At 40.6% G+C, this 14,275-nt stretch overlaps 1 protein-coding gene, 1 long non-coding RNA gene and 1 pseudogene across 9 annotated transcripts in view; 2 read left to right on the top strand and 1 right to left on the bottom strand.

Annotated features, from left to right (window-relative positions):
• The first annotated feature begins 942 nt into the window (after positions 1-942).
• LOC131894475 (triadin-like) overlaps positions 943-14,275 on the top strand; it is a 112,271-nt gene continuing 98,938 nt past the window's right edge. For 5 of the 8 annotated variants that reach the window (XM_059244752.1, XM_059244753.1, XM_059244749.1 and 2 more), the window contains exons 1-6: positions 1,432-1,478; positions 2,475-2,536; positions 4,927-4,963; positions 6,690-6,751; positions 10,618-10,651; positions 12,414-12,475. In XM_059244752.1, coding sequence (XP_059100735.1) covers positions 1,438-1,478; positions 2,475-2,536; positions 4,927-4,963; positions 6,690-6,751; positions 10,618-10,651; positions 12,414-12,475 — 298 coding nt within the window. In that variant the 5' untranslated portion in view covers positions 1,432-1,437. The other 3 variants (XM_059244747.1, XM_059244751.1, XM_059244750.1) reach the window with 3 other exon arrangements.
• Positions 5,979-10,486, bottom strand: LOC131894485 (uncharacterized). Its single transcript, XR_009374923.1, has 3 exons — positions 10,055-10,486; positions 9,118-9,187; positions 5,979-6,109 (listed from the first exon to the last, which is right to left on the bottom strand). It is a non-coding gene; the product is annotated as an uncharacterized LOC131894485 (long non-coding RNA).
• LOC131894478 (branched-chain-amino-acid aminotransferase, cytosolic-like) lies at positions 7,519-9,208 on the top strand (annotated as a pseudogene).

Here is a 14,275-nt window from a genome sequence, read left to right as displayed (position 1 = left end):
ATGGGAGCTGATGCTGAGCTCCTTTACACTGCACAGGCATGAGGGACTCTAGCTAGAATGGAGGGGCTTCTTAGCATCCTCCTCAGATGAGGACAAGGAGACAAAGCACACTGACCTCTCCGGAGCTTTGCCACACCGGCAGGTGGAAATTATTCCCAAAGGTGTTTGTCCTTGGTCTGTTTGCATCTCCTATATTCTGCTATGCTGCAGAGGGCAGTCACCATAGTCTTAGCTTCCTTGTGTCTGGAATTTTCATCCTCAATGGAGCAAGTTAAACTCAATCCTTGGAGAAGCTCCTTTCACTCCTATACAAGATGAAAATACTCATAATTTCTGGCACCATTAGTCTACAGACAAAACAACAACAGCAACAAGGTGCAGTTTGGGATACTGATCAGGTGTAGATGCCAGTTCCTCTGTCTGGTAGGGTCATAGGTATTTGCACAATTTGTTATGATTATTAACTTCTGGTAAAGTTGTCTCTTTGCCTTTAAAATATACAGGAAAATGTAAATTAAGAGTTCTCCATATATTTATTGTATATAAATCAATATTCGCTTGAAAGACTATCCAGAAATGGTGTCAAAGTATATGTGGTAGCAAAACTTTAGCCTTGGCATTTAATAGTTGTATTTTTCTGCAGTTGTTTATAGCACATTTTGTCTTTTTCTTTCATAGTGAATGCAGGAACTGAACAGAAGACTCCAATCAGGTAAGAGTATATGTGTTTTAAAATACACTGTATATCTGGAGATATCAAATTTGGAAATCACACTGTTTTCCTCTGTGTAAGTCAATTTCACCATCTTTATTCTTCCTTTATTCACAAGCTGAATAATTATTTGTAGAGCACACAATCTTGCAATTACTGATTACACCTGATGCACTGTGAAATACTGTTAAGAATCCATGGCTAGAGAGATGGTTCAGTAGAGAAAGTGCTTGCCATGTGTGTGTCAGACTGGGAGTTTGGATGCCCAGAAGTCACATGAGGCCTGATGGTCTCATGTGCATCTGTAATCTTGAGGAACTTAGAGTGAGTTGGAAGGGAGACAGAGAATCCCCCAAATTTGACTCAATAATTATTTGGGGGTGTGCATTCATGGACAAGACACAGCAACAAAAAAAAGGTTGAAGGTGAAGGTTGACCTTCCCCGCAGTTTGTACTCTAATTGCCAATCTATGCACCCTGGCATGCATGTATGTACCTGAAATCACATATGCATGCAAGTGCACTGCCCATAACATGCTATGCACATGTATTTAAAGTATCAGCTTCAGGTCATTCATTCAGATCACTAGTATGTTTGGGCCAAGTTATCTGTTGGCAGGAGTGTGAGTAACAAGGCAGGGTTCAAGACTCTCCCAGGCATTGCTGAAGATCTCTTCAGAATGGCCTTATGGACATGTTCTGCACAGACATAAAGAGCCTCCTCAATGAGTTCCACAATGGTGCTGAAAACCAAGGTCGGTGGAAGGTAGGAGAACGAAGAGGTTTATTATTACCAACAACAAGCCCTGAAGTCTGGAGTTCTGAACTGTAGTTTGGATAAAGTGGTGCTGAGGGGACAGCGTTGCTCCCCACTGTGCTATAAAGACTCAGCATTACAGAATTGCTTGTTGAGCATAAAAGTAGCCATTTGACAGCTTCATCATATACTTGTGAATAAACTATCAAAGAGCAGCTTTAAAGTACCAAAAATGTGGTGGCTTCTGAGAGTGCTGGCCCTTCAGTGCTTAGAGCTATGAATCAGTTTCATGTTCTACCCACCAACCTCTTGGGAGGGAGCATGAGACTCAGCGAAATACCTAAAAAGTTTCCTGATAGTGAAGGGACCATGGTGCTCTAGGGTGTGGGAAAGGAATTAAACAGGAGCATTAAGTGCATTGAGCACACAAACAAAGTCAGCAGTTCCTGCAGCCATGGGAACAAAGTGTGTGGAAGAACCCCTGGCCCCTCCTGTGTGTGATCATTAATTTCTGCCCTCATGTCCAGTTCCACTTTGTTGTGTTCTTGTTTCTCTGAGGCACAAAGATGCATCATTAAGTTATTTGAGATCGTTCTGACTCTTTTTAATGTAGGTACTTATAGCTACTGATTTCTTTCTGAGTATGTCGTTCATTGCATACCAAAGATCTAGCATGGAATATTTTAAATTCATTCAATTTTAGAGAATTTAAAATTTCTTCTTAAAGCCTATGATGTATATAACTCATTGCTCAAACAGAGAAAAATCTGAGTTAAATGCCAGAGTTTTGCCAAAGGCTTTAATCTCAGAACTCAGGAGGCAGAATGCAGGCATATCTCTTTAAGTTCAAGGCTTACATGGTCCACATACTAGGTTTCAGGTCAGCTGGGCTACATAGTGAGATCCTATATCAGATAGGGACTCAAAAGTAAAGCATTTAGAGCACTTGCTAAATGTCTTTCATACTAATAGTACAATAATGATCAATTTTAACATATGTCACAGCAAAGGAACATCTGCCAAAGAGCCAGAACAGAGAAACAAAAAGCTTGTGAGAGTCAACACAGGTAAGATTTTTATAGTGAACTACTCTATCTGTTCCTAACTACCCTAAATAAAACAAATAAGAGTGAAAATTTTAACACCCCCAATGGAGTTAAGGAAATCAAATATAAATGCAGTTATTTTGTTTTAAATTTTGTTTCCTAATATTCTGGAAATATCAGAATCAATTAAACATTTCTAAGCACTTTCAACCATGAAAATATACCATCAAAAATGTTGCTCATTTGACTTGACACTGATACATGTACTGTCTTGGTATAAAGGAGAAAACTGTTTAACCTGGCAGGGGACCTCCATAAGCACACTAGCAAATTGGACTGTTATAAAAACTGATTTTTTTCTTTCAGTTTTTATAACAAATGCTTCATCCTTTGTGCTGCATATGATTACAAACTTGAATGTTACTAAAACGTAATTATGTCACAAACTTAATAATCAGTCACTTTAATTAATTTCTTGCCTAATGAGGTAATTACAGTCATCTTGGTGTTTTATTTATCTTGCAATTTCTCACTTGAGATAGATTCCACACGCTTAACTAAGTTTATCTTTAGTCCTGTCCCATAGTAGACTGACAATGCTGAGTCATAGAAAGTGTAATAGACTTTAAGAAGACTGTCAATCCTTATATGTTCTTCTGTTCTTTGTTTCTTTCTTTGGTTTTGGGTTTTTGAAGTTCTGGGATTGAATGCATGGCCTTGTGAATATTCTAGGTTGCACCCTTCATATTTACTCTACCCTTATAACGTTTTCCCTTGAGTTTTGTTAAGTACATAAGGGTATGATAAAAACATGGCTTACACACTGAAAAGCACAATTTCCAGAGAAACTTTGGACATGAAGGGAGAGTTGAGCCAATGACATCATTCTGTATGTCAAAGAATTAGCTGCATCTCCACTGAGTCTAGAGAGACTCTCTGACAGTGGAAGGAACACTGCAGAGTTTGTATTTCAACAACTGTCATCACAGTGTCTTTTATACCTAACTTGCCACTGGCAGCCACACTAGGTAGTAAATCCAAATGCCTTCTTCCCTTCAGAGGTAAGACAAAAAGTGTCAGTATTATGGTAATGCAGGTAAATTTCTAGTATCACGTTACTGTGAATTTTGTTGTTCTCTGCACTTATAGTGATGAGGGCTGACTGAGGGCTCCCACATGATAGGCGTAGGCTTTACCACTGAGCCACAGTCCCAGCCCATTTGATAGTGGGTCAGATGCCCTTCCTGAGTCATGGGGAATGCTAAGAAGGTACAGAAAGTTCCTCTTGAAACAAGACAAAAAGAGGAGTAATTTTCATTTATGAAAGACAAACTGTCAGTGTACAGTGAAAACTTGAGTGAGTTCCTATTTTGTGGACACAGACATGTAAATTGATTCCAGGTCAGCAGGAGACCCATGGGATGTGGTGCTCCACCCCACTGATGTTCCTGCTGCTCTCTCACTGTGAGATACAGCTCGCCATACATAACTACTTGAAGGATTCATTCCAACAACTGTTTTTATGGGAGATGACGGACACTGTAATGACCGTGTTTTAAGCTGCACATGAGTTTGTGAACAGAGCTGAAACTAAGGGGCCTCTTTCCCAAAAAGGATGAGGAGAGTAAGCACATTGTTCCCTCTTCAGCTTTTTGTAAAGGTCTTTGTCCCTGGTCCGTTTCTGTCCGCCGAATTCATCATGCTGCGAAGGACAGTTGCTGTACACCCAGCTTCCCGGGCTAGGGCTATTTACCTAAACTGAACAATATCAGCTAAAGGACAGTTGCTGTACACCCAGCTTCCCGTGCTGGGGCTTTTTACCTAAACTGAACAATATCAGCTAAAAAGCTGAAGAAACTTCTTTGTGTTTTTGAAGGAAAAGAAAGAGGATTATACAGTTTAAGAAATTTTCCTTTTTGGTTTTTTATGTTATGTGACTAATCTTTTTGTTATGAAGCTCTGGCTGTCCTAGAACTCACAGAAATCTCTCTGGCTCTGCTGCCACCTTGTGTTAAGGGTGTGCACCACCACACCAAATCAAGAATTCTTTCTAGTACTTTTAGCCCAGAGTCAAACAACAACAAGAAGCTATTTTGTGACTCAGTCAGTTTGAGGTCCTGAGTCTGGTAAGGATACTGCTCTCTCTGTCTGAGATTGTTTAGTTAGGATCAACACAGATCTGCATAGGAGTTTATCTTTAGGCTTTAATGCTTGATAGATTGCTCTCTCTTTGAGTTTAAATATACCGTGAATGGAAGTAAGAGCTCTCTGTGAATTAATTGCCTACAACTGAATGTTTACTCTAGAATAGTCTACACATTGATCTTAATGGAATTGATATTGATAATGAGTTTATTTCCATTTATATATTTTTGTGGAGTTGTAATAAACCCATTTTTCTTTATCTTTAGAAGTGCAACACAGTACTGATCCAAAGCCTTTCTGCAAGTAAGATTTAAGAGATTTAACAGTACATTAACATTAGGGAAATTCAAAGATAAGAGACTAATTCCTGTTTGGTGTGCTCTGAGTTAGGTACTCTATACTGGATGCTTGCTGTGTCTTACAGTCCCTATGGTATTATGAATATAATTTTAGACTGAGAACTTGTTCATTTTTGTTCATATAGACACAAGTTTTACACTCAACTATCATTTCCCAAGCACTAACTCTCTGCTTTGGTAAAGGAACCTTTCGTGTTACTCACACTTATTAATATCAAATCGACTCTCCTTACTTATTCAAAAACATTCTGAAGTCAGCATTGAACCTAGACTTTCACTAGCAGTTATCATTTTTGACATCTTTTTTTTTTTTGACATCATCTTTCCTGAGAGCATACATGATTTGGGATCATTCTGAATTATCAGAAGGTATCAGAGGCAGCCAACATTTGACTTTCCTTCTCTGATACCAGAATTACATGCAAAGTCCCTTTGTATCAGGTATAGCACCCAATTTTCGATGGTGAAGACCCACTCCATCCTTTTCCCAGAAGAGCTCCATTCATCAATTGTTTCATCAGTGATCTGTTTTCCCCCATAATGAGTCCTATGAATCTCAAATCTTAACCACAACAAGACTACTAGTTATGTCTGTCTAAAGAGTTTTTTCCTTCCCTGTTATTTGGACATAAACACAGAGGTGAAAGCACATTTGTGTCCATGATCTGCTAGCCTAGACACTGCTTAGGTAGAGAATTTAACCTTCATTTCAAGCCAGTTCTGTCCTCGGTATAGTTGACTAGGTCCATAATAGAGGACATTGTTATCTTCTTTAATGGGGCTGTATATAATAAAACATCTGTTACATATTATTAAATAGCTGATTTACTCCAAGATTTACTCAAATCCCCAAGTTGGCAGAGTTAATTACCCATGTAATGATTCATAATTTTCTGGTAGCTACATTTCAAAGACACACCTTGAATGTTAAGTTCTACTTGGAATTCTAAATAGCTCCACAGCAAATAACAAAAACTATCCACCAGGTTTAATTTTTGTCTTCATGTTATTACCTTGTTTAGTCTTTGTAGAAATCCTTGCTTAGCACGTAAACAGCCAGATTGTGGTGCAGGATTCCCTCCTGAATGGGCTGTCAAGGAAAGGTTTGAGAGTTAGAGTGTTAGCAGAAGTGGGACTCTATTCCATGGTCTGCAAACCAAGCTCTTGGGAGGTAACACCACAGTCACTGAAATGCCAAAAGTATGACAAAGAAGGTGCTGTGGTGCTCTAAGGGCAAGGAATGGGGATGGAGTCAGGATATTAATTCCATTGAGCATGTGACTATAGAACCACCAGTTACTGTAGCCATCGAACAAAGGCTGTGAAAGAACCAGTGTTTCTTCTGTCTACCTGCCTCTGACTCTCTGTCTCTCTTTCTCTCTGTCTCTCTGTCTCTAGCCCTCTCTCTGTCTCTCTGTTTCTCTCTGTCTCTCTGTGCTTTTGTTGAGGTATTTTTTTGTGGCTGAGTTCTTTCTTTTCTTCAACACAAGAAAAAGTTGTGAGGAAAGAGTCACCCACTACAGTCAAAATGTTGAAGAACTTATTAGTAGCTGTTTGTAAATTTATAGTGTAAGTTATGTTATGAACTGAAACAACAACAAATTCAAATCATTGGGTAAATGTTTTTTTTTAAATGGTTATTAAATTATCACTTTTAAAATCTGTCACAGTGAAGAAAGACATCCAGGAGAGCTACAATCGATACTTAAAAAGCCTGTCCAGATCAGTACAGGTAAGATTAATAGTGAATACTCTATTGGTCCTACCCTAATTGAAAAAAAGAGTAACAAGTTTGTTTTTTCCAGAAAAAAAAAAGGCCAACGAAATCCAATATAAATGCAGTTATATTTTTTCTTAATTTGCTTCTTAACAGTTGTAGAATTTAAAATCTGTTAAGTTCTTTCTAAGAAATTACAGTCTCAAACCCTATCATCTGAAACATGTTTGTTTGTTTTTTAACATGAGCCATTGACGAATGTAATATTTTTGTATAAATATGAAAATGATGTTTAACCTAGTCCAAATGTCCTCTATATCCACTTCATAGCAAGATGGCTCTGTTATAAAATGGATTGTTTTTCAGTTGTTATAGTAAACGCATCATTTTTTTTGCTATGTATTATTATATAGCAATGTGATTATGTTTAAAACCAAAAATGCAATATCCAATTACCTTCATTAATTTTTGTGACTAGATGTAATTAGGATGATCAGATATTTTTCCATTCTGTAATTTCTCAATTTAGACGTATTAGACAATTGACATATTGTCTTACTGTTACCTTTAAGTATCTGCCACTTAATGTGAATGTGTCTTGAAACAGTATGTAATAGGCTCAAGGAATAACTTTTAAAAGTCAATGGATTTTGAATTTTGTAGGCAGTACAAAATGGATTGAACACTGCCATTGTGAGCATTCTAGACAAGTGCTTTCCCTATCGGCTATGTTGCCAGCACCTAGGGTATGATGACACATTGTTTATATGTTGTAAGACACACTTTCCGGCCAGTGCTTCTGGGCCCTCCATGTGCTTGCCCACAATCGCATGACTGCACGCACCCACGACAGGGAGATGCTGCAGCTTCTGCGCTCCTCCCTGTGCTGGGTGCTCGTCAGTGGCTCTCTGTTCGGACCTCCAGCGCCCGCCACGCGGAACAGCAGCCCTGGGTTTCACGAGGATTCGCTGTGCACCACGTGTCGCCGCCGCGCCACGCATTCCCACGCGTCCGCAGCTTGCCGTGGCCTGCTTGCCCCGGGGAACTGCAACCCTGGCCCCCCAGGACTGCAGTAATGGATGCGCGGCACCCTTCGCTGGAGAATGAGGATCAGAAGTGGCTGAGACTTTTAGGGCCAAAGACCTTGTCATTACATCAGCCACTGTCTTGAAGGAAAAGCCAGACCCCGACTCTCTGGTGTTTGGAGCTACGTTCACCGACCACATGCTGACCGTAGAGTGGTCCTTGGCATCTGGATCGGAGAAACCTCACATTAAGCCTTTTGAAAACTTGTCTATACATCCTGATGCCTCAGTTTTACACTATGGCGTGGAACTGTATGAAGGCTTGAAGGCCTTTCGAGGAGTCCATAACAAGATCCGGTTGTTTCGGCCTGAACTCAACATGAAGAGAATGTGCCGATCTGCTCTGCGGGCCACTTTGCTGGTGTTTGACCAGGAGGAGCTTCTGGAATGCATTCGGCAGCTTATACAGATAGACCAAGAGTGAGTCCCCTATTCCACCTCTGCCAGTCTCTACATCCGCCCCACGTTTATCGGGACTGAGCAATCTCTTGGAGTCAAGAAGAAGCCATCCAGAGTCTTGCTCTTTGTGATCCTGAGCCCTCTGGGACCTTATTTTTCTAGCGGAACCTTTAATCCAGTGTCACTGTGGGCCAATCCAAAGTATGTCAGAGCCTGGCAAGGTGGAACTGGGGAGTGCAAGGTCGGCGGCAATTATGGTGCGTCCCCTTTGGCACAGTGCGAGGCAGCAGAGAATGACTGTCAGCAGGTCCTCTGGCTGTATGGCAAGGATGACCAGATAACTGAAGTGAGCACGATGAATCTGTTCTTCTACTGGATAAATGAAGATGGAGAGGAAGAGCTGGCGACACCTCCACTAGATGGCATCATTCTCCCAGGTGTGACCAGGCAGAGCATCATAGTTCTGGCACAACAGTGGGGTAAATTTAAGGTGTGTGAGAGATACCTCACCATGGATGACCTGACCCCTGCCCTGGAGGGGAAGAGAGTGAAGAAGATGTTTGGCTCAGGGACGGCCTGCGTCGTCTGCCCGGTTTCAGACATTCTCTACAAGGGCCAGATGCGGCACATTCCAACAACGGAGAATGGTCCCAAGCTTGCAAGCCACATCTTGGGAAAGTTGACTGATATCCAGTACGGAAGGGTGGAGAGCAACTGGACAACAGTGTTACCCTGATGGAAACCCCATTGGTTTGGTGATGTGCCACAGAAGACGGACCTCTGCCCTCAACCGTGACCACCTGTTAGTAGTTTTGCATATTGCAGTTGCAGAGTTCATGTTTTACCAAGTGGAGGTTTTTTCTTGAGCCACAGAAAATTGCCAATGCCAAATGTCACCTGTAAACGTGGTAGTAATTGCTTCCTGTAGCATTCTCTGGAAAGATGATGATAAATGCCTATCCTTGTCCTGAAAAAAAAAAAAAAAAAACAGATACACTTTCCAGAAAATATGCCACAGTAGCAGGAAAGTTGAGAAAACAACACTATTATCAAGTAGGCAACATTGACTACAGGGTCCTGGCCCACTGAGTCTGGACAAGATTCTAACAGTGGAGAGAATGCTACAGAATTTGTGCTTTCAGCGACTGTAACCACAGAATCTTTCACACCTATCTTGCCTTTGGAAGGCAAACCAGGGAGTGATAGTGTAGATGAATTGGAATGACCCTCTTCACATAAGAGATGAGGTGAAAAGTGGCAGCCAGTATTACTATAACATGGGTGACTTTCTTTATATTATTTCAACACGATATTATTGAACCTCCCTTGTGGTGATGGGGACTGACCAAGGCCTCCCACAAGCTGAATGTAGGCTCTACCACTGAGCTGCATTCTCAGTCCATTTACTGGTGGGACAAATGCTCACCTCAGTCATGGGCAGGGTCAAGGAAATGACACTGGACTTTTGCATACTGCAAATGAAGCCAACAAGAATTGATTTTCTTTCTTTTTGGAGGGCAGAGTGTTAGCATAGAGTGAAAGCTCAACTCATTGATGGTTTACACGTGGAAACATAAAAGTGTTTCATGTGAGATACTACTCCCTTGAAATGGCTGCTTTGCGCCCATGCTTCTTCCATGATTCTCTCACTGGAGATCCAGTTCAGGGTGCACAACTGCTAAGGGACAACCTTTCCAGTAGTTCTTACGGTGGGAGGTGATGGGAGCTGATGCTGAGCTCCTTTACACTGCACAGGCATGAGGGACTCTAGCTAGAATGGAGGGGCTTCTTAGCATCCTCCTCAGATGGGGACAAGGAGACAAAGCACACTGACCTCTCCGGAGTTTTGCCACACTGGCAGGTGGAAATTCTTCCCAAAGGTGTTTGTCCTTGGTCTGTTTGCATCTCCTATGTTCTGCTATGCTGCAGAGGGCAGTCACCATAGACTTAGCTTCCTTGTGTCTGGAATTTTCATCCTCAATGGAGCAAGTTAAACTCAATCCTTGGAGAAGCTCCTTTCACTCCTATACAAGATGAAAATATTCATAATTTCTAGCACCATTAGTCTACAGACAAAACAGCAACAGCAACAAGGTGCAGTTTGGGATACTGATCAGGTGTAGATGCCAGTTCCTCTGTCTGGTAGGGTCATAGGTATTTGCACAATTTGTTATGATTATTAACTTCTGGTAATGTTGTCTCTTTGCCTTTGAAATATACAGGAAAATGGAAATTAAGAGTTCTCCATATATTTATTGTATATAAATCAATATTCACATGAAAGACTATCCAGAAATGGTGTCAAAGTATATGTGGTAGCAAAATTTTAGCCTTGGCATTTAATAGTTGTATTTTTCTGCAGTTGTTTATAACACATTTTGTCTTTTTCTTTCATAGTGAATGCAGGAACTGAACAGAAGACTCCAATCAGGTAAGAGTATATGTGTTTTAAAATACACTGTATATCTGGAGATATCAAATTTGGAAATCACACTGTTTTCCTCTGTGTAAGTCAATTTCACCATCTTTATTCTTCCCTTATTCACAAGCTGAATAATTATTTGTAGAGCACACAATCTTGCAATTACTGATTACACCTGATGCAGTGTGAAATACTCTTAAGAATCCATGGCTAGAGAGATGGTTCAGTAGAGAAAGTGCTTGCCATGCGTGTGTCAGACTGGGAGTTTGGATGCCCAGAAGTCACATGAGGCCTGATGGTCTCATGTGCATCTGTAATCTTGAGGAACTTAGAGTGAGTTGGAAGGGAGACAGAGAATCCCCCAAATTTGACTCAATAATTATTTGGGGGTGTGCATTCATGGACAAGACACAGCAACAAAAAAAAGGTTGAAGGTGAAGGTTGACCTTCCCCGCAGTTTGTACTCTAATTGCCAATCTATGCACCCTGGCATGCATGTATGTACCTGAAATCACATATGCATGCAAGTGCACTGCCCATAACATGCTATGCACATGTATTTAAAGTATCAGCTTCAGGTCATTCATTCAGATCACTAGTATGTTTGGGCCAAGTTATCTGTTGGCAGGAGTGTGAGTAACAAGGCAGGGTTCAAGACTCTCCCAGGCATTGCTGAAGATCTCTTCAGAATGGCCTTATGGACATGTTCTGCACAGACATAAAGAGCCTCCTCAATGAGTTCCACAATGGTGCTGAAAACCAAGGTCGGTGGAAGGTCGGAGAACAAAGAGGTTTATTATTACCAACAACAAGCCCTGAAGTCTGGAGTTCTGAACTGTAGTTTGGATAAAGTGGTGCTGAGGGGACAGCGTTGCTCCCCACTGTGCTATAAAGACTCAGTATTACAGAATTGCTTGTTGAGCATAAAAGTAGCCATTTGACAGCTTCATCATATACTTGTGAATAGACTATCAAAAAGCAGCTTTAAAGCACCAAAAATGTGGTGGCTTCTGAGAGTGCTGGCCCTTCAGTGCTTAGAGCTATGAATCAGTTTCATGTTCTACCCACCAACCTCTTGGGAGGGAGCATGAGACTCAGTGAAATACCTAAAAAGTTTCCTGATAGTGAAGGGACCATGGTGCTCTAGGGTGTGGGAAAGGAATTAAACAGGAGCATTAAGTGCATTGAGCACACAAACAAAGTCAGCAGTTCCTGCAGCCATGGGAACAAAGTGTGTGGAAGAACCCCTGGCCCCTCCTGTGTGTGATCATTAATTCCTGCCCTCATGTCCAGTTCCACTTTGTTGTGTTCTTGTTTCTCTGAGGCACAAAGATGCATCATTAAGTTATTTGAGATCGTTCTGACTCTTTTTAATGTAGGTACTTATAGCTACTGATTTCTTTCTGAGTATGTCGTTCATTGCATACCAAAGATCTAGCATGGAATATTTTAAATTCATTCAATTTTAGAGAATTTAAAATTTCTTCTTAAAGCCTATGATGTATATAACTCATTGCTCAAACGGAGAAAAATCTGAGTTAAATGCCAGAGTTTTGCCAAAGGCTTTAATCTCAGAACTCAGGAGGCAGAATGCAGGCATATCTCTTTAAGTTCAAGGCTTACATGGTCCACATACTAGGTTTCAGGTCAGCTGGGCTACATAGTGAGATCCTATATCAGATAGGGACTCAAAAGTAAAGCATTTAGAGCACTTGCTAAATGTCTTTCATACTAATAGTACAATAATGATCAATTTTAACATATGTCACAGCAAAGGAACATCTGCCAAAGAGCCAGAACAGAGAAACAAAAAGCTTGTGAGAGTCAACACAGGTAAGATTTTTATAGTGAACTACTCTATCTGTTCCTAACTACCCTAAATAAAACAAATAAGAGTGAAAATTTTAACACCCCCAAAGGAGTTAAGGAAATAAAATATAAATGCAGTTATTTTGTTTTAAATTTTGTTTCCTAATATTCTGGAAATATCAGAATCAATTAAACATTTCTAAGCACTTTCAACCATGAAAATATACCGTCAAAAATGTTGCTCATTTGACTTGACACTGATACATGTACTGTCTTGGTATAAAGGAGAAAACTGTTTAACCTGGCAGGGGACCTCCATAAGCACACTAGCAAATTGGACTGTTATAAAAACTGATTTTTTTCTTTCAGATTTTATAACAAATGCTTCATCCTTTGTGCTGCATATGATTACAAACTTGAATGTTACTAAAACGTAATTATGTCACAAACTTAATAATCAGTCACTTTAATTAATTTCTTGCCTAATGAGGTAATTACAGTCATCTTGGTGTTTTATTTATCTTGCAATTTCTCACTTGAGATAGATTCCACACGCTTAATTAAGTTTATCTTTAGTCCTGTCCCATAGTAGACTGACAATGCTGAGTCATAGAAAGTGTAATAGACTTTAAGAAGACTGTCAATCCTTATATGTTCTTCTGTTCTTTGTTTCTTTCTTTGGTTTTGGGTTTTTGAAGTTCTGGGATTGAATGCATGGCCTTGTGAATATTCTAGGTTGCACCCTTCATATTTACTCGACCCTTATAACGTTTTCCCTTGAGTTTTGTTAAGTACATAAGGGTATGATAAAACATGACTTACACACTGAAAAGCACAATTTCCAGAGAAACTTTGGACATGAAGGGAGAGTTGAGCCAATGACATCATTCTGTATGTCAAAGAATTAGCTGCATCTCCACTGAGTCTAGAGAGACTCTCTGACAGTGAAAGGAACACTGCAGAGTTTGTATTTCAACAACTGTCATCACAGTGTCTTTTATACCTAACTTGCCACTGTCAGCCACACTAGGTAGTAAATCCAAATGCCTTCTTCCCTTCAGAGGTAAGACAAAAAGTGTCAGTATTATGGTAATGCAGGTAAATTTCTAGTATCACGTTACTGTGAATTTTGTTGTTCTCTGCACTTATAGTGATGAGGGCTGACTGAGGGCTCCCACATGATAGGCGTAGGCTTTACCACTGAGCCACAGTCCCAGCCCATTTGATAGTGGGTCAGATGCCCTTCCTGAGTCATGGGGAATGCTAAGAAGGTACAGAAAGTTCCTCTTGAAACAAGACAAAAAGAGGAGTAATTTTCATTTATGAAAGACAAACTGTCAGTGTACAGTGAAAACTTGAGTGAGTTCCTATTTTGTGGACACAGACATGTAAATTGATTCCAGGTCAGCAGGAGACCCATGGGATGTGGTGCTCCACCCCACTGATGTTCCTGCTGCTCTCTCACTGTGAGATACAGCTCGCCATACATAACTACTTGAAGGATTCATTCCAACAACTGTTTTTATGGGAGATGACGGACACTGTAATGACCGTGTTTTAAGCTGCACATGAGTTTGTGAACAGAGCTGAAACTAAGGGGCCTCTTTCCCAAAAAGGATGAGGAGAGTAAGCACATTGTTCCCTCTTCAGCTTTTTGTAAAGGTCTTTGTCCCTGGTCCGTTTCTGTCCGCCGAATTCATCATGCTGCGAAGGACAGTTGCTGTACACCCAGCTTCCCGGGCTAGGGCTATTTACCTAAACTGAACAATATCAGCTAAAGGACAGTTGCTGTACACCCAGCTTCCCGTGCTGGGGCTTTTTACC

The sequence above is a fragment of the Peromyscus eremicus genome, chromosome 17, assembly GCF_949786415.1.
Source record: "Peromyscus eremicus chromosome 17, PerEre_H2_v1, whole genome shotgun sequence".
Classification (NCBI taxonomy): Eukaryota; Metazoa; Chordata; class Mammalia; order Rodentia; family Cricetidae; genus Peromyscus; species Peromyscus eremicus.
This window is presented reverse-complemented; position numbering and strand designations above follow the sequence as displayed.